The sequence below is a fragment of the Staurois parvus genome, unplaced genomic scaffold, assembly GCF_062004578.1.
Source record: "Staurois parvus isolate SC_StPar_1 unplaced genomic scaffold, SC_StPar_1.0 ptg000106l, whole genome shotgun sequence".
Classification (NCBI taxonomy): Eukaryota; Metazoa; Chordata; class Amphibia; order Anura; family Ranidae; genus Staurois; species Staurois parvus.
The window spans coordinates 3,531,540-3,551,734 of record NW_028317902.1 but is presented as its reverse complement, the minus strand read 5'-3'; the positions used below and the strand labels follow the sequence as shown (position 1 = coordinate 3,551,734).

Sequence of the window (20,195 nt, the reverse complement as noted above, 5' to 3'; positions counted from 1 at the left end):
TGGAGGCAGAACCCCTGTTCTCCGGGGTCCCCTCCCAGGCGACACAGTAGCACATCTCAGTACTCCATCTTCCACCTGACTCCCATGCTGGCCAGGCTCTCTCATATTTATGGGCTACTTAGGCCACCTTGCCAGGCTTCCTGCTTGGAGATTGGCCAGATTCACATAAATATGCAGATCAGCACCTTCTGGCCTCCACCACTAGCTTCTAGAAATGTCTCCAAGCTTCTAGAACCAGGGGGAGGTACCAGAGGCCTGACCTGTAGAGTCCTCCAGCCTGCCCTAAAGTAAACTCACTGACTCACGTCCAGGCTTCTTGCAAGCCTCCAACTACACTACCATCTACTGTATGTACACAAGAGGGCGGTACACTTTTCAGTATTTTTCTGCAATTTTTAATGAATATAATACCTGGTGATCCTACCATGAAATTTCTTGTTCAGGCACATCCTATTAGTGATCTGTCCCTACATTCCAGTTGCGCTTTTTTGTTCATGACAGAATGTACTGGGGGGGCTTGTGTTAAGACTTGGTGAAGACCAACGTCTCCTGATGGCACTTAAGACAGCCAGATTTGGCAGCTCTGAAGAATGGAGAGGCTTTTTTCTCCAAAACATGATGGATGTATTTGATACTGTTAACTTTTAGGTTACATGTACACTGGAAATGCCAGAAAACCACTAAAAGTGGAAGTTTAGCCGCGCTTAGTACTGGGATGCTTATTCATTTCATTGGCCAGAGTACTCGCCGTTGAAATGAACAAATGCCCAAGCTCTAAACTCGGCTAGCACTGTTTTGGCATTTTTTTGGCCAAAACTTTTCTCTCCTGAACACGATTCTTCTGCATTCAGGAGAGGGAGGTTTAACTACCATTAAACTCTGCTGCTGTTAAACTCAGATAAAAGCCTATCTGTGCATGGACACATAGACTTTTATTGAGTTGAGTTCAGGGGCTTTGGCAAAAAAATGCCAAAAGCTCCTAAACTCACGTTTAGGAGCAGCAGTGTACATGAAGCTTTAAAAAGTTTCAAAAAGTCCTTTGGGTGAGATGAACTTTTGTACCAAGCCCTCCTCATTACACATCTAAGGATCATAGTGTAGCGCACACAATGTAGCTGTTGTTTCCTTTTTCTATAGCGGAAAGGAAAGGAATATTGAATGGATAACTGAGATTTTCACAGAAATAACTCTGATATTGAAAGTGGTGTGTTTTTACTCAGGAATTAAACTCATTTAGATTAGTTAACATGAGGCTGAGACTGTTTTTAAGTATTAGCATCTGTATCACTAGGTTGTTTGCTGCATGGATATTTTCATGCTCATTTTCCCTTATCGTTTTGACATCCTCCTATGTGCCAGCGTATATCCTAGCTAAATATTATTCCGTTTGCATCTCTGGCAGCAAATTAACTGTATTTGCCAGAGTTTCTTCATATAGTATGCTTTTTAATGATATTTCTATCTTTAGGAGACACCTAGGTAAATGCTGTTGCTGGCTTACTGATGTGTTACAGTCTGTCACTGCCTCCAACGTGCAGTGCAGCAGATCAGGCATCATGATAAGTCCCTGTAGTATCATTCTAAGAACCCAGCTGGATACAGGTGGCTAATTTGTAGATATATCGACCTTGCATCCCCTTACCTTGGTAGATGACAAGATGTAACCTGGGTTGTTATCACTGGTAGAACAAAGGAACACATTTTGCAGTTGAAACTTCTCATCAGTTTCTTCTAGGTTGCTACTAAAACCCAAGTGTGGCGAAAACATTATTTGGAAGGAACTAAAAGAGCAATAACAACACGCTCTAGGGTTTGGGAATGTCACAATTTGTGTGCACTTGTTCTTAGGTATCAGCTAAATCAATATTAAAAAAAAGACACCTAAAATATTCTTTATTGTTTTATCTTGACCACACTGACAACCTTGAATACCGTCACTATCATCTGTCAAATAGCATCAGCTAGGAAGTATACAGAAAAAAGGTGGCTCCTCTGATGGATCATGTGTTCACTCAGTTACTATTACCAGATGCCAAGTAAAAATGACAGGTTCTCTTGATAGGATCCACACTTCCAATGATGCTTGCTTTGCTTGTACTTCCCTGGTGGTTTGTTTGCCTGCTTTGAAACACCTGCGAAGGTGACCCTCTCTTCTTCCTGACATGATGCAGGGCCCAGTACCTGAGCTGCCAGATATCATGGCCAACCACTGTCACATGGGGGCTGGAGGAAGGTCATTTTCCCTGGATCTGACATAAAGCTTACTTCTCAGAACTTTGGTAGGCTTACAGAGAAGGGAAGGAGCACAGGGACGTGAAATCAGGAGGGTGGACTATATCTGGTCTCCCACAGTACAAAGAACATGGGAATGCAAATGAGTTTTCATTCTCCCCTATAAGGCTGCAGGAACCCTGACCCTGTGTCTGGACAGTGCTTATTGGCCCTGTGCTGATCACATGCACTCTCCCAAGAAAATAAAAATGCTCTAACAATACACACAAAACTGAGCATGTGCAGCTTGCCCCCAAACCTCTGTTATATGGGAGATATATTGGGGACAGTGGAAAAGGGGAGGATCAGAGAAGACAGGATCAAACATCCTTTTTAAACAATGTAGAGGGTTAACCCCTTAGGTTCCATAGTGAGTATAACAAGCATGCTTTACTGCATATACAGACGGATATTACTGTTGTGGGTTTAGTTACACTTTAAAAGAGATGTCAGATGCAGATCCAAAGAGAGAGCAGATAGCTATATAATGCTCAGCATGTGTCAATGACTACAGTCTCTGCTCAACGTCCAATGGTGGCCATACATTTTTCAATAAATACACAGTGGGAAGAGGATTTTGATCAATGACTCAGATATAAGCATATCTTTGAACCATAAGTCATCAATCACATCTCTGTTTCCACCATGTAATCTCATATACTGATCATTCAAAATACACTGCTCCAAAAAATTCAAGGAATACTTTTTAATCAGAGTATAGCATGAAGTCAATTAAACTCCTGGGATATTGATCTGGTCAGTTAAGTAGCAGAGGGGGTTGTGAATCAGTTTCAGCTGCTTTGGTGTTAATGAAATTAACAACAGGTACACTAGATGGGCAAAAATGAGAAGACCCCCAAAACAGGAATGGCTTTACAGGTGGAGGCCACTGACATTTTTTTCCCTACTCATCTTTTCTAACTGTTATTCATTAGTTTTGCATTTGGCTAGGGTCAGTGTCACTACTGGTAGCACGAGGCAATACCTGGACCCTACAGAGGTTGCACAGGAAGTCAAACTCCTCCAGGATGGCACATCAGTACGTGGCATTGCCAGAACATTTGCTGTGTCTCCCAGCACAGTCTCAATAGCATGGAGGAGATTCCAGGAGACAGGCAGTTAATCTAGGAGAGCTGGATAGGGCCGTAGAAGGTCCTTAACCCATCAGTAGGACCGGTATCTGCTCCTTTGTGCAAAGAGGAACAGGATGAGCACTGCCAGAGCCCTACAAAATGACCTCCATCAGGCCACTGGTGTGAATGTCTCTGACCAAACAATCAGAAACAGACTTCATGAGGGTGGCCTGAGGGCCTGATTTTTTCTAGTAGGCCCTGTGCTCACTGCCCGGTGCCATAGAGCTCAAAAAGCATTTGCCATTAAACACCAATATTGTCAGGTCCACCACTGACACTAGTGACAGTATGTAAAAAAGAAAAAATCATGAAAACTTTTTTTTACATTTCTCCATTTTCCCCAAAATTATGACAAAAAAATGACATGCCTCTTACTAAATACCTCATACTGTTTACTTTCCAAAAAGGGGTAATGTGGGGGATGTCTGTACTGTCATTTGGGGGGTAGTTGTACTGTCCTGACATTTTCTCAAGAAATGAGATAGGCCGTCAGTACAACAGGATTGATTTTTAAAAATATTCTATGGTTTGCAGACTCTATAACTTTCCTACAGACTAAATAAGGTACACCAATTTGGGTTATTTAAACCAAAGAAATGTAGCAGTATACGTTTTGGCCTAAATTTATGAAGAACAATTATTTATTTACAACATTTTATAAAGAAACGAAACAAAAAAACCCTGTTTTTTTATTTTTATTGTTTATTTAGCAAAAAATAAAAAACCCAGTGGTGATCAAATACCACCAAAAGAAACCTCTAGTTGTGTGAACAAAATGATAAAAATGTAGTTTGTGTACAGTGTTGCATGATCGCTCAATTTTCATTCCAAGTGAGAGTGCTGAAAGCTGAGAATTGACCTGGGCAGGAATGAGGTAAAAGTGCCCTGTAATGAAGTGGCTAAATATCTCCATTCATGGCCACTAACCCAACATAACCTATTTGTAATTGTTTGTCAGGTAAATGTCCACTTGTCCACAAGCCCAGTCCACCTGTCCACGAGCCCAGTCCACCTTTGCCTACACAACTATAATAAAAGAAGGAATCTGACTGTTATAGGGAAACATTTGAACACTTATTCCTGTTTTATTTACTGTAGTTTCATAATGGATCCCACTAGTTATACATTAGTCCCATGCAGCTTACTTTGCCTAAGTGGAACAGCTCTGGACCTGTGTAATGCAAAGTTAATAGTTCACAATTTATTTAAAACTTGATTATAACAAAATGAGCAATTCTGAAACAAAACCACATTCATCAGTTTAGATCTTTTATTTAGAATAATAAAAATACATCTTTTTCAAACAATGTCTTTATAGCAGGAGCCGGGCATGGCGGCCCTTGTCTCAAGAATACAATAGATTTTGCCAGGGGCCGGTAGATACAGCTTTGGTTTGTTGATCAAATTTTGATTACTCTACAATAGGGAAATATTGTTTCTCTAGTTAAGATTACACTACATCTACCATGCTGCCTGGGAATTAACTGATAGCACTTGTCTAGTTGGTACTGAAATCATCTCTTCTGATCCATAACTCAGGGCAGTGCTACAATGATTGCAATGTCACACAAATACATGAGTGAATTACATATAGCTGGCTGCAACAATCCACATGGCTAGCCTTGATGGATCTGACATACATCATATTACAGGTGTACCTCGGTTTACGAATTTAATGTGTTCTCCAGGACGTGCATTAAATGCATTGAAAACTAGTTAATCCGTTCCGGAGGTCAGAAAAAATAAAAAAAAAGTTGCTGTCACTATAGGTCAGTGCCGGTTTTTAAATGTAATTACCGGCTTTTTTTTTCCTCCACTATAGCTCAGAGAATCAGCTGTCACTTTCCCCCCAGCTAAAAGAAAGAAAGTTTCCTTTTAGTTTGTTTCCCGAGATAACAGAAACAAAGTATCCTTTAGCTCTGGGGAAAGTGACAGCTAATTCTGTGAGCTTTAGTGAAGGGAAAAAAAAGCCGGCAATTGCATTTAAAAATCGTCACCGACATACAGTTTGTATTGCGAAAACAATTTGTAAAAAATTCATAAATCGCTGCATTATTTTCAATGGATTTTCATTCGTAAACCGAAAGTTACGTTAACAAATGCGTTTGTAATCCAAGGTACACCTGTATATCCTTACCTTCCAATAGACTGGATTTTGGCTGGTTTGTCCCTTCTATGAACACTGAACAGGTAAGTATCAGAATATAACTATTTTTATAAATCATGAGTACATCTCAAGCTATTTCATTTGAGTGTGGGTGCTGATGGCCTGAATCAGGCATCAGCTACTAATATCTTTCAATGACTCCAGTGTTGTTATCTGTATTAGTAAAGGCCATGTCAGATAAGCCAATCTGCTGGCGAGTTGGGAAGGCGTACAGACCAGTCCCATCAGATACTGCTCTCTCACTCTTCCTTGCTAGTGAGTGAGCTTCTGTGCCATTACAGGCCAGCAAAAGGGAACGATTTCCAATCAGACATGGCCCTAAATGTCAGGCCAGATGACCCGATCTAGGAACCGAGGTGCCAAAACCACATTGCCAGAAGGGTGCATGATGTCAGTGGGTGATAAATCTACCCAGAACCAACCTTTTAAATCTCTACAGGAAAAAAATGAATACATACCTGATAATTAAATGAGTGTGAATATTGTTTGGTACATTCACCATGCACTGACCATACCCCATCCATGGCTACAATGACCAATGCACTTTCAATGAGCATCTGCTGCACTCCTGAATGCTGACTTCCCTCAAGGATATATAGGGGTTGATTTACTAAAGATAAATATACTGTGCATTGCAAGTTCAATTGCTTTATATCCCGGGGGGCTCTGAAATGAGGCGAAGCTCTGCTGATTTCTTTCATCCAATCATGGGCAAGCAAAAATCCTATTTTTTTATTTTCCTTGCATGTCCCCCTCAGATCTATAGCAACTGCACTTTCAGTGCACAGCCTATTTGCCTTTAGTAAATCAACCCCAATGGCTCACCCTGGAACTGATAGGATTTGCTCCAAGGAAGGCAACAGCCATTTCATTTTACTTATTCCACTAGGTTTAAATCTGAAATCCAGGTATGAATTTTATTGCATAGTTAATTTGGTCCAGCTTTCATATATGTAAATCTGCATATAGTATACCTGTACGACCGCTGTGAAAGCAGAGAATCACTGTAGTAGTGATCAGGGGCAGACTGACCATTTGGAAACTCGGGCACTGCCCGAGGGCCCGGGGTCAGTAGGGGGCCCCATGAGATGCCCCTGGTACCTTTTTCATAGGCTTTTTGAGTTTGGCCAAGGACACAGGGGCCCCATGATCCCCTATTGCCCGGGGACCCCATGAGTTGTCAGTCCGCCCCTGGTAGTGACCAGTACTACAGTGATTACGGCTTTCTTCTGGGTCCCAAGCTGAGTGGCTGCCCTGCTGCATAGTAACCACGGGGGGTTGCTTGCTTGCTTGGCATGGCCGCCATCCACAGAACACAGTGAGGTTGATTTACTAAAGGTAAATATACTGTGCACTGCAAGTGCAGTTGTTTATATCCAAGGGGAAGCTCTGAAATGAGGTGAAGATCTGCTGATTTCTTTCATCCAATCATGTGCAAGCAAAAATGCGTTTTTTTTTAATTTTCCTTGCATGTTCCCCTCAGATCTACAGCAACTGCAATTTCAGTGCACAGCCTATTTGCCTTTAGTAAATCAACCCCATGGATTTAGTGTCTGATTGGACTAGGGAGATAGTGATGTCATTGCACCATCTCTTCACCTTGTCTAATCAGAGAACACCTTGCATTCACTGAGAAAAATGCAAGGCGTTTTGTGAATGGCTCCCGTGCCAAATGAGCAACCCCCTGTAGTTTCTATGCAGCAGGGCAGCTGTTTGGCACGGGACCTGGGAGAAAGCAGCAAACACTGCAGTGGCGTTGAATACCACATTGATTCTCTTTCACAGCATTCCCACAGGTAATGTAAATTCAAGCTGGACCAATGTAACTATGCAATAAAAATCCATACTTGTTGTTCAGTTTTAAATATCTAGGGGGGGTTACTTGTGTGGGGCATGGGGGGGGGGGAACAAAACACAGGTATGACCCTACAAATAACAACAGTGTAACTATATAAATGTTGCTGCTGATGCTTTTGTCCATGGAAAAAGCAGGGCTCCTAAGATGTTGCTGGGCTACAACAAAATGACCCTTTCCTTTGCCAAGTCAGTGGACAGTAAATGGGCAACTTAACCCCCCTCTCCCTAGCACCATATACGCACCTTTCCTAGCTCCCCTTGCTGCTCTGTGTGGTCCCCGAGAGGAAAGAAAGCCCTTTGTAAGCTCCAGACCTGCTTGTCAAAGCTTATATAGGCTTTGAACCTTTGCCTAGCCCCATGTGAGAGCTCTACCCCAATAGTGAGGCACCAGCATTGTCTCATGGAAGAGGGGGGGGGTTAATCACTCATACCCAGAGATTCCGGTGGCAAAACGGAGCAACAAGAGCAAGAAATAGGTGCACATATATAAAATTGGTAAATGGGAGGGGGAGAAGTTAAGCTTTCTTTTGCCAGAATACACAGAGGAAACAATCACTTTAAAAACAGTGTATACCTAAGTATATAATTCCATACACAGCCCATTAATACTATAGCACCTTTGATGAAAGAATAAACTCAAGGCTTATTTTCTCGATTAAGTTACCAGAGTAACAGAACCATATAGCAAGGTTTGTAAATCAAATCCAAATGCTATTTACCTGTGGTCCATATCTAAAACAGGTATTTTTTCTACAGATATTTCAAGCCCTCCCATGTTTACAACTGCTTTATCCTATAGCACAGCATTGGGAAAAATTCCAATAGAAGCGGAGCCAACAGAAATAGCAAATAGGATAATTTCGCTAAGATACAAGAATTATTATAATTACATAATCTTTTTTTAGCTCAGATAATTTACTCCTAATATGTTCAATTATTGGTTATGTGTGAAATTATTCTGTCACAAGAAATGGCCATTCAACTGTAGCTGCCAAGCGTTGGTAAAAATTAACAGAAATTCAAAGCTCGTCTTTATGACAATGCATATAAGAGCTGGCATCCTGAGACTTACAATTGCAAAATAATATGGGGAAATACATTTCGAGGTGATGGGGTCAACTGTGCATTGAGTCCTGTGTCTGACATTCATTCTTAAAGAATTACTGTCCATAGAGGAATCCATATAACTAGCTGAAAATTATTCCTAAATCGTTTGAATGGGAAAGCAGCTAATATACAGTTTGGTGCAAAGTGAAAATATTGCAAAGATACACTATATTGCCAAAAGTGTTTGTACACCCCTTATTGGATTCAGGAGTTCCAATCACCTCCATGGCCACAGGTGTATAAAATCAAGCACCTAGGCATGCAGACTGCTTCTATAAAACATTTGTGAAAGAATGGGTCGCTCTCAGGAGCTCAGTGGATTCAAGCGTGGTACCGTGATAGGTTGCCACCTGTGCAATAAGTCCATCCATGAAATTTCCTTGCTACTAAATATTCCACAATCAGCTGTTAGTGGTATTATAACAAAGTGGAAGCAACTGGGAGCAACAGCAACTCAGCCACAAAGAGGTAGGCCATGTAAAATGACAGAACAAGGTCAGCGCATGCTGAAGCGCACAGTGAGCAGAAGTCACCAACTATCTGCAGAGTCAATAGCTAAAGACCTCCAAACTTTGTGTGGCCTTCAGATTAGCACAACAGTGCGTAGAGAGCTTCATGGAATGGGTTTCCATGGCCGAGCAGCTGCATCCAAGCCGTACATCACCAAGTGCAATGCAAAACGTCGGATGCAGTGGTGTAAAGCACACCGCCACTGGACTCTAGAACAATGGAGACGTGTTCTCTGGAGTGATGAATCACGCTTCTCTGTCTGTCAATCCGATAGACGTGTCTGGGTTTGCGGTTGCCATGAGAACGGTACTTGCTTGACTGCATTGTGCCAAGAAAAAAGTTTGGTGGAGGATGGATTATGATTTGCAGTTGTTTTTCAGGGGCTGGGCTTGGCCCCTTAGTTCCAGTGAAGGGAACTCTTAAGGCATCAGCATACCAAGACATTTTGGACAATTTCATGCCCCCAACTTTGTGGGATCAGTTTGTGAATGGCCTCTTCCTGTTCCAACATGACTGCGCACCAGTGCACAAAACAAGGTCCATAAATACATGAAGGAGTGAGTTTAGGGTGGAGGAACTTGACTGGTCTGCACAGAGTCCTGACCTCAACCAGATAGAACACCCTTGGGATTAATTAGAGCGAAGACTGCGAGCCAGGCCTTCTCGTCTGACACCAGTGCCTGACATCACAAATGCACTTCTGGAAGAACGGTCAAACAATCCCATAGACACACTCCTAAACCTTGTGGACAGCCTTCCAAGAAGAGTTGCAGCTGTTATAGCTACAAAGGGTGGGCCAACTCAATATTGAACCCTACAGACTAAGACTGGGATTCCATTAAAGCTCATGTGCGTCTAAAGGCAGGCGGCCCAATACTTTTGGCAATATAGCGTACATGTGGGCAGAGGTAGTTATGACAAACATATAAACCAGTAAAGTTCTCCAGCAGTCAGTGCTGACAGCCATCAGATTGCATCTATGTAAAACCTGTCTCAAGTATCCAAATCAAAACTGAAGTCTCAGTAGCACCCATTTGCAGAAATGTGTATAAACTAAACACCACAATCAAGGTGCCTTTGCGTATGTTCTTATACTCTAATCTTAGAGTACCAGTATAGAAACATATAGGGTTCATTCAGATGGGTGCTGGCACCCATCCTGCATACTGAGCCCCTTTTTTTGCATCTACGTGCATGCAGACCATAGAATTGGATGGAGACGTAGTGGCAGCTCGGATACAGATACTGTGTGTAGGACAGGTGTCTGCATTTGGATCCATGCACCCGCTTTTGCACAGTGTATTAAGCTAATTTATACTTAACGTTCAGCTAAGCTTTAAGGCTTTATGATTAATTCTATCAGAGAGTAAGCTTCAGCTAAAGCGTAGTACACACTATGAGAAAATTGGAAGGCCAATCGTTAAATTTTCCATGAAAGTACATATCTTGATGTCATGATGTAGCCAGAATGGTATTCTCGGCCGACAAAAGCAAACATAGGCAAACGTAGCTATGTACTAGCATGGTGGTAGAGGGAGTGTAGAGTTGTATGCTTCTGATCAAGCACATTTTTTTCTATTCGATTTTTTCTGTATGAGTACTGCGCACATTAAACGTAAATCGGATGTTGTGTTTATGAGCAATAAAAATGTTCTAGCCTGCACTCTCAGTTTTTTGTAGTCTGAAAAGTCGGAATCGACTGTTGAAAGCACTATACTAGTGATCAGATAATCAGCTAATTGTTCCTCATACAAACATTTTTGTACAATTTTCTTATCTTGTGCACAGGCCATAAGATTTGTTCATCATTTAAACTTAGCAAAATATGTCCCAATGTTATGCTAGCTACACATTGTTCAAGATTTTGGGCAGATCCCGCTGAACTGGTCATATTCCAAGCCATGGGTGGCCCTGTTGGCACCATCCAGCTCAACAAATCCAATCTGAAAATTGAAGGAGTCAGGCAGTAAACTCTTGGACAAACAGTGGCTGCAGCCAATCAGAGGCAGGTAGTCTGAATGCAATAACCAGTACGGGGGAATTCTACATCCATGCTGTTTAGTGTGGATAGAGGAATCTATTGATTTCTCTCATTTAGTATACAGGGCTGAACAAGAGAAATCCTAACATTTATGACTAGCCTTGATGGTCTTACGGATTATAGTAGGCCCGTGCATTCACTGGCACCTTGATTGTGCTGTGTTGAATATTTGCAATATAGCCCTTTACTTTTCTCTAAATGCCACAAGTAGGCAGTATTTGGGTTCTGTGTGCTGCTTGATAAGGTAGATTGCTAAAGCATGTAAATACAGTTCACAACCCAGGTGCCTAACAAATTAAGTGTTCCTTCTTCCACAACTATAGGACAGCACAATTTACATAGGACATAACAGAGAACTCATTGTGCTTTTTTCGTGGTTTCATCATGCAATGAGGTACCGGGGAAGAGGAGCCATCAGACACAGGTGCTATTTTGAATTGTTTAGGCCTTGTTCACAAGAGAGTACTTAAAGTGTTACTAAACCTCGGACCCTGCATTCACTATATCTGGTCTCCCACAGTACACAGAATATGGAAATGCAATTATTTTAGTAAATAGAAACTGCTAAATACCTTTTTTCATCAGCAGTTAGAGCAGTCGTGTGACGTCTATCAGTGTCCAGCAAAGCACTGGTTAAAGCTTGTAGGAGGAGTTTTCATTCTCCCCTGATTGTCCTATGAAGCTGCAGGACCCCTGACCCTCTGTCTGGACAGTGCTGATTGGCCCTGTGCTGACCACATGCACTCTCCCAAGAAAAAAAAAAACTCTAGCAGTACACACTAAACTGATCATGTGCAGCATGCCCCCAAGGCTCTATTCTATCACGAGATGGATTGGTCACAGTAGAAGAAGGGGAGGATCAGAGAAGACAGGATCAAACATCTTTTTTACACAATGCAGAGGATTAACCCCTTAGGTTCCACAGTGAGTATAACAAGCATGTTTTACTGCATATACAGACTGATTTTACTGTTGTGGGTTTAGTAACACTTTATGATTACATTCATGCAAAGGGCCATTTTTGCCCTCACAGGATGAACAGTGTTCCATGCACCCGGGTGCAGGCAGTCCCATTTATGTCTTTAGAGGTGGGCATCCTGAGTGGGTAAAAACAGCCCTTTGCTTGCATGTACTCTTAGTACACCCATATGAATGACGTCTTACAAATACAGTTAGAGGCATGGACACCCTGCAAACAGGATCATTCTTTTTTCCACATGAAGGGCTGTTTTTCGAAAACTGTATTGGGTTTCTGTTGTCTAGTCAGTTTGGATGAAAACAAATGTCTTTTACAGGGCATTTTCCAAAAATGCAGACATACAATGAACAGCGGATTGATCACTAGACACCAAATGGAATAAATCACAATGAAGAGGTAACAATATTGTTTGCCAGACGCACTTGTTCTACTACCAAAAATTGAAGGCAGGGTTATTCGTGGAAGGATCGTCAGGCACAATCTGCAATGTACACAATTCACAAATACAAGGGAGAGGGTATGTGGGAGTCATGAAGCTCTCCCTCCACAGGCCCGACAGCAGGCCTTCCGGTAATACCAGTGTGAGCACAGCTTCACCTTCAGCACCAGCGAGCAGTTTGCAGTAGCCTTGTCTTCACAAGCCTCATCTGGATCAAAAAAAAAAGGATACATATTATAAGGAGTTATTCTTTTACTTTATTCTTTTACTACATTCGCTGGTTTGAATCCCGACCCCGGTACCACCTGCCTGGAGTTTGCATGTTCTCCCTGTGACTGCGTGGGTTTCCTCTGGGTACTCTGGTTTCCTTCCACATTCCAAAGACATGCAGGTAGGTTAATTGGCCCTGTCTAAAATGTATGAATGTAAGTTAGGGACCTTAGATTGTACACCCCTTGAGGGTTAGAGACTGATGTGAATGTACAATATATATGTAAAGCGCTGAGTAAATTGACGGCACTATATAAGTACCTGTAATAAACTAAAAAATAATAATAAATAATACTGTTTGCCTGAAAGAGATTTCTGTAGAAATATTTTTAAATGTGCAGTACTGCATTTATTTATTTCAGGTACTTATATAGCGCCGTCAGTTTAAGCAGCACTTTACATATATATTGTACATTCACATCAGTCCCTAACTCTCAAGGGGTGTACAATCTAAGGCCCCTAACTCACATTCATACATACACATACTAGGGCCAATTTAGATAGGATCCAATTAGCCTACTAGCATGTCTTTGGAGTGTGGGAGGAAACCGGGTCACCCAGAGGAAACCCACACAGGCACAGGGAGAACATGCAAACTCCAGGCAGGTTGTGCCATGGCTGGGATTCAAACCAACGATCCAAGTGCTGCTAGGCGGAAGTGCTAACCATTTAGCCACTGTGCTGCCCGTCTCAGTTATCATCCATCTAGGGCTTACTGTATTTCACGTCTATCAGAAAACCTTCCTGCTCAGCAATTCCTGGGATAAAATCTGTGCAGAAAGAGTATTTCTTTTGATCAGTTAGACATGACTGATGGACATATACTGGGAGAAAGAAGTTGTAAAACACAAGAGCTGAACAGTAAAAAGTAAAGTTGGCTATATACTAATAGAGCTGTGTTCATAGGTTTTCATTTTAAGAACATTCATTCAATTTTCTAATCATTAGTTAGGTCAAATCGACGGTCTTTTTTTTTTTCTACTGCGGTGACAAGAACATTCGAAGGAGCAGGAAAGAAAATTTTTTCCAGAATGAACAAATTTATAACAGTATGTGTGGTTTTCATTCGAGAAATGACATTCATTCCAAAATCGAATATTGAAAGCAAACAATATTTTTAAGTACTTTGGTATAACATTCATCCAGTCAATGTAAAAAGAACTTTCATATGAATGCGAATGTTCGTTGGAAAATCTACTAGCATATAGCCAGCTTTACAGGGAGAAGATCCTGCTAGGTAAATTTGGCCACCCGTGAGTACATGTATGGTAACAATACACAGAAACTCTGGGTTATTTATAATGGCGAGCAGTATCTAATCTCCACAGACCATGGGGCATTGCAGTAGATACTCCACACTGCTTCTGTATTTTATGTTTAATTCCTAAAATTCAGGATGCAGTGTTGAGCCTCTGGTCTCTTGCGGGATGTTCTCTGCATTAAACTGCATAGACCACTCTGGGATAGAAGGAAAGCCCTGCCGCATGACCTTTCAAAGTCATGTGACAGGCTTCCTCTCCTTTACCCCACACTTTTTTTCCCATTTGATAAACTAATTGGGGTTTTACTTGTTTCAGAGAAGTGACGCAAGTAAAGCAGAATCTTAAAAAAAAAACTATCACCTACAACCATTATCAGTGAAACTTCATAAAAAAAATCTTTGGTATAAACATATTTATTCAATATCAGTATCCTTGAACATATGTATTTTAAAGTCCGTCAGGCTACTAAAAAAATTATCCCTTGCCTCGTTTAGGTCTACTGAAACAAAAAAGAGAAAATGTACTTACACAAGTCTCTGCCCCTCCCTGCAAATAGACCGGTCCTCACAGGTTCTTCTCCCCCACACTCCAGCAATCTACGGTCCCGAAGTCACCAAGACCAAAGCAAGGTCCATAGCCATGCATTGGACGTGATTACGCTGAGGGGCAGTCCGCCGCTGGAGCATGGGGAGTGCCATCTGCCAGTGGATTGGAGGATCAGGTAAGTAAAACTATTTCTTCTTTTCCCTAGACCAGGGGTCTTCAAACTTTCTAAACAAAGGGCCAGATTACTGTCCTTCAGACTTTAGGGCGGCCAGACGTTGGTGTTAGTTGGAGGGATAATGACCCATTGTTGGTGTCAGTGGGAGGAACAGTACACCATCATTGGTAGTGGAAAGAATAGTACCACATTGTTAGTGTCAGTGGGAGGAATAGTGCCCCATTGTTTGTGTCAGGGGGAGGATAAGTGCCCCATTGTTGGTGTCAGTGAGAGGAATAGTGCCCCACTGTTGGAGTTAGTGAAAGGAATAGTGCCCCATTGTTGGTGTCAGTGGAACAAATAGTGCCCCAATGATGGTGTCAGTGGCAGGAATTATGCCCCATTGTTGGTTTCAGTGGGAGGAATTGTGTGTCTTATCAGTAAGAGGACAGTGCCCCAAGGTCCCAGATTAGGGCAAGCAAAAGGCTGAATCTGGCCCCCAGGTGGCAGTTTGGAGACCACTGCCCTAGACAAAATGAACAGTGTGGGTGCAGCCCCACTGTAAGGGAAAATTTTTTAGTTGCCCAGAGTTGGGCTTTAGGCACATTTTAGTATGTAACATTTAGAACTCGGAAAAGCAATCAAAAGACTTTGAAAATGTGGGAAATTTCCATTAATTAGGTTATTGTCTTCTTCGGTATGTTAAAATGAGGAGGCGAATTCTGGCAACAATTCAACCATCTAGTTACAGACTGATTACAAAGAGGATGAGACAGCGCAGATCAGTTGGGAAAGAATATGTCAGGGATGGATTAAGCGTAACATAGTGCTCTCTGTTCCAATTGCAGAACTCTCCCTAATGGGTTTGCATCCACATTGAAATCCTTGCGTGGGCAGTAGAGCTTCTCCAGGAGTGATCACATGTTGCTGGTGTTCCACCGTTTGTAAATCTTAAAGGATAAGTTCACCTTTTAGACAAAAATAATAAATGCACATTTTTTTTTCAGGTAAAAAAATGTGCACTTATTATTTTTGTCTACAGGAGCCTGGAAAGCATTACACCAGCGATCAAGCAAATATTCTGACAGGAAGCTTCAATGTACTGTCGTGGTAGTTCATTGAAAACTACAAGCCAACAGCCATCAAGGCTGTCAGGATGAAAACAACAAGCCGACAGCCGCTAAATCTGTCAGGACTTGCATACAATACAGCATAAACGAACGTGCAGTTGAAAGTCCGATACCCCCTGGGCAAGAGAGTCCTTTGTGTATATGCACCAGCGGCCAACTTCGTACTCCAATCCTCCTATCTTCTCAATAAAGTCTCTTTAAACAGGAATGTGTTGTGTGACATAAAGTATCCCACTCTTCCTTAATCTTCCAATAAAGTGATCCAAATCTCAAAAAAAAAAAAAACTGGAGTAGGAAGTTGTGTCAGGACTTGCAGTTCATCCATTCACGGAAGTCCGTGAATGAATGATGTGGCAGTGTGGGTGCAGCCCTGCATGGCCACGCTGTTTTGAAATTTGACAGATATTACTATCTGTCAGAGGGGGGGGGTGGTAAGCGGTGGCTGCAGCTATGGGAACATGTTACATGTTCCACACTAAAAATGGGTGGAACATATAACATGTTCCCTAAGATGAAATTATCCTTTAATTTACCTTTTACCTATTGCCTCTTTTCATACCAGAAATCACAATCTTATGGATGTTTCAACATGTAGTAAATAAAGATACTGTTTACACCAGGGGTGTCCAACCTTGACTTTCTTGAGCCACATTGGAAGAATAGCAATTGTCTTGGGCCACACATAAAATACACTATCAATAAGGATAGCTGAAGTCAGGCAGATCACAAGTTAATGATCACTGACAAAGATAATGTACCTATCTGAGTAATAAAACTTCATTTTGTTTGTAATATTTTTATTAGTATAACACCCTCCTAGTCAGATGCTAGGATAGGTAAATTTAGTTTTGGTCATTTGTAGTTGATGGGGTTATTTTTTTTTTGTTAGGTAAATTTAATTTTGGTCATTTGTAGTTGATGGGGTTATTTTTTTTGTTAGGTAAATTTAGTTTTGGTCATTTGTAGTTGATGGGGTTATTTTGTTTTGTTAGGTAAATTTAGTTTTGGTCATTTGTAGTTGATGGGGTTTTTTTGTTTTGTTAGGTAAATTTAGTTTGGCTCACTGTACCCAGTGAAGCTGGAATTCTGTTCGGGGTTTATAGTTAAGGGTTAGTGTAGGTAAATTTAGTTTAGCCCACTGTAATCAGTTGAGCTGGGTTTGATTATTTTGGTCTAGTTTGTGTCCCTGGGACTGCATGACTGTTTCCTTCTCCCTGTTCACCTAGAGGAGCTCTGGGTATTAGAGGCAGGATTATTTCAATCAGCAGCTTAATGTTTATGTAGCCCCAGCCAATCCCTGGGAGGTATGGCCCAGAGGATTCTGGAAGAATGAATAAATACCCTGGAACAGAGACCAGCCTGGTCTTCATCCAGAGGGGGAGATCATCACCCAGGGGGCTCGTTTTAGGCACCTCACCATGTGCTCGTCAAGTGGAGGCCCCAGCTGGGAGACTGGAGGGCCTGGAACCACTGTTTGCTGCTGAAGGCTGACTGAGAGGGCTGTCGCCCAAGTATCTAGTCTGTGACCACTGTGAGAAACTGCTTGCAGATACTGGTAGGAGGCCACCATTTGTTCAAAGGCATTCTGTGAATACAGGCATGGAGATATCTTAGAGACTAAGTGCTATCACCTCTCCTGTGTTCTAGGAAGTCAGCTGTGTGTTTGCTAAGAAGTTTATTTTGTCCTGAAGAGCATAACTTATCCATTCCCCTGGAGGGAAGCTACTCCTTGGACTGTTCACAGAGGAAGGCTCTACCTCCTCAATACTGCTTTGCAGAACCTTTCCACCACATGCTGCACAGGGACCGTGTTCAGCGTCACAGGCATTCTGAGTTTCAAGAAGCAGGTTTCAGTGTCCTCAAAGTTCATTATAGCAAGTTATTAGAGTATCCAACTTTCCCAATCCTCATCCAAGTTCAACCTTTATTAAAAACACCAAAACCAACAACCCTAGACTGTTTCGTGAGCTGAAAGAGAGAAAGTGCATGTGTGCTTGGCTGTGGTCTCTGTACGTATGAAAAACACTCTGGAAAATTTAATTTGACAATAAAATCTCTATGTGCTTTTAAAGGAAAAATTGTGGTACAGGAGTACAGTTTTATTTCTCCCAACTATTGTGATTCTACGGTTTAGAGAGGTAGCCCCAAGCGCTGTTTGAACTGGACTTTTGGATTAAGCTTCTCTCTACTCCACTCCTATTGTGCTCATGTGTGGCTTCTGGGGTATAATAACTTACATGGTTTTAAGGCTACGGTGACTGTTGGACTATGACTAGTTTTATGTTGCCTTCTTTTACTTTTATAATGTAGCTGGATCACAGAGGCCAGCAGATTGTAGGTCCCAAGGTATTTTCTGATGGACTAGGTAGCTGCTGGATGTAGCCACTCATGTAGCCACTCATGTGTCCCCAGGACACATGGGATGCAGGAAATGAAGGTACTGTGAACCAGGCCCACTGGGAGTCAGGGATTCTATCTAGCGTTCCGCTGGTCACCGGAAGTGACACGCCGGAAGTGCCGTCATTGTAATCGGAAAGAGCCACTGGCACCTTGGAATGCACGCCTTGTTTCTGCGGATGTGGTATTAGGCTGTTGTCATGACATAGTTTGGGGACACATGAGCGGCTACATCCAGCAGCTACCTATACCCAGTCTATACTGTGACACCGCTTATTCTTGGTCACCGCAATACATGTATGACAATACCAATTCTGGAACAGTAAGCATTTTATTTTTGGATTTTATTAGATAAATATAAAGCTTATAAAAGTCTAGTAAAGAGACACTGTCAAATATTTCTTCAGCTGGATGTGTTCACAAAGTGTAGAAGCATGTTTACAAATAATTCCCCCTTAAAAAAATCTAAATTTTAGTTCTTTTGGGCTGCTTGCGAGGTTGGACACCCCTGGTATACACAATACTTGTTTTAGTCTTTTTTCATATTGCAACTAAATTGCAGTAAAATGCCTCAATATTGCCATCTGCTGTGCTGATCAGTGTTAAAGTGGACCTTCACTCACAAATTCACCATTGCCTCCTTCTAACCCTCCTTCCTCCCTGTTACACGCCTGGAAATTGTTTTTTTTATAAGAGGAGCAAGTAACTTTTTCAGCATGTTTTTGCTCCCACTTTCGCATTTATGAAGTTGCACTTAATCCCGTCTACACACAGTTTTCTGGGATCATATTACACATCCTAGCAGGCTACAGGTTCAGTCTCACAGCAGGCCACTGTCTCTCACATGCACAGTAGGGGGCTGGTAGTGAGTCCTTAGGAATCCAAGATGGTGGCTTGGGAGCCAAACAAGTGGTGAAGACTTTGGGTGCTAGAAAGAAAGTGCTGGACTTCATGGACTAGTAAAGCCAGCCATAGATGGATCAAAATTCAGCCGGTTCAGCAAGAACTGGCCTAAATTTGATCCATCTATGGGAAAGTTAGTTGTACTGAACTCAATCTATCAATCAACTTCAGTAAAGCCTGCCTATCAGGTTGTTTTTTCATACTATAACTGCTGGGGACTATAGTTGCCAGCAGTGATCATTTTACCACTTGCCTAACTGGCACTTATACCCCCTTCTTTACCAGGCCATTTTTCAGCTTTCGGCGCTGTCACACTTTGATTGACAATTGCGCGGTCATGCAAGATTGTACCCATATGAACTTTTTATCATTTTTTTCTCACAAATAGAGCTTTCTTTTGATGGTATTTAATTGCCGCTGGGCGCGTTACTTTTTGCGCTATAAACAAAAAAGTGCAAAAAATGCGAAAAAAAAAATTTCTTTGTTTCTATTATAAAATTTTTCAAACAGGTAATTTTTCTCCTTCACTGATGTGCGTTGATGAGGCAGCACTGATGAGCACTGATAGGCGGCACTGATGGGCACTGATAGGCGACACTGATGGGCACTGATAGGCAGCACTGAAGGGCACGGATAGGCAGCACTGATAGGCAGCACTAATGAAGTGTCACGGATAGGTGGCACTGATAGGTGGCACTGACTGGCATCACTGCTGGGCACTGACTGGCGGCACTGCTAGGCATTGACTGGCGCAACTGCTGGGCACTGACTGGCACAACCGCTGGACACTGACTGGTGGCACTGACTGGCAGCACTGCATTGATGGGCACTGGTGGGTGGCACTGGTGGGCACAGGTGGGTGGCACTGCTGGATGGCACTGCTGGGCACAGGTGGGCGGAACTGGTGGGTGGCACTGCTGGGCACTGATCATCAGAGCACTGATCATCAGTGCCCTCATGATTGGTGCCGATCCCTGCTCTGACAACTGCCGGTTCTCGGCAGTACTTTCCTCACGCTCTGACAGCATG

The 20,195-nt window shown here is 42.2% G+C and overlaps 1 protein-coding gene across 2 annotated transcripts in view; it reads right to left on the bottom strand.

The window, feature by feature from the left end:
* Window positions 1-4,660: 4,660 nt before the first annotated feature.
* The window catches only part of LOC149467528 (ADAMTS-like protein 2), a 105,265-nt gene continuing 89,730 nt past the window's right edge, over window positions 4,661-20,195 (bottom strand). For both annotated transcript variants that reach the window (XM_089671493.1, XM_089671492.1), the window contains exon 16: window positions 4,661-12,712. In XM_089671493.1, the coding sequence (XP_089527619.1) occupies window positions 12,594-12,712 (119 nt within the window). In that variant the 3' untranslated portion in view covers window positions 4,661-12,593. The remainder of the gene's footprint in view (window positions 12,713-20,195) is intronic.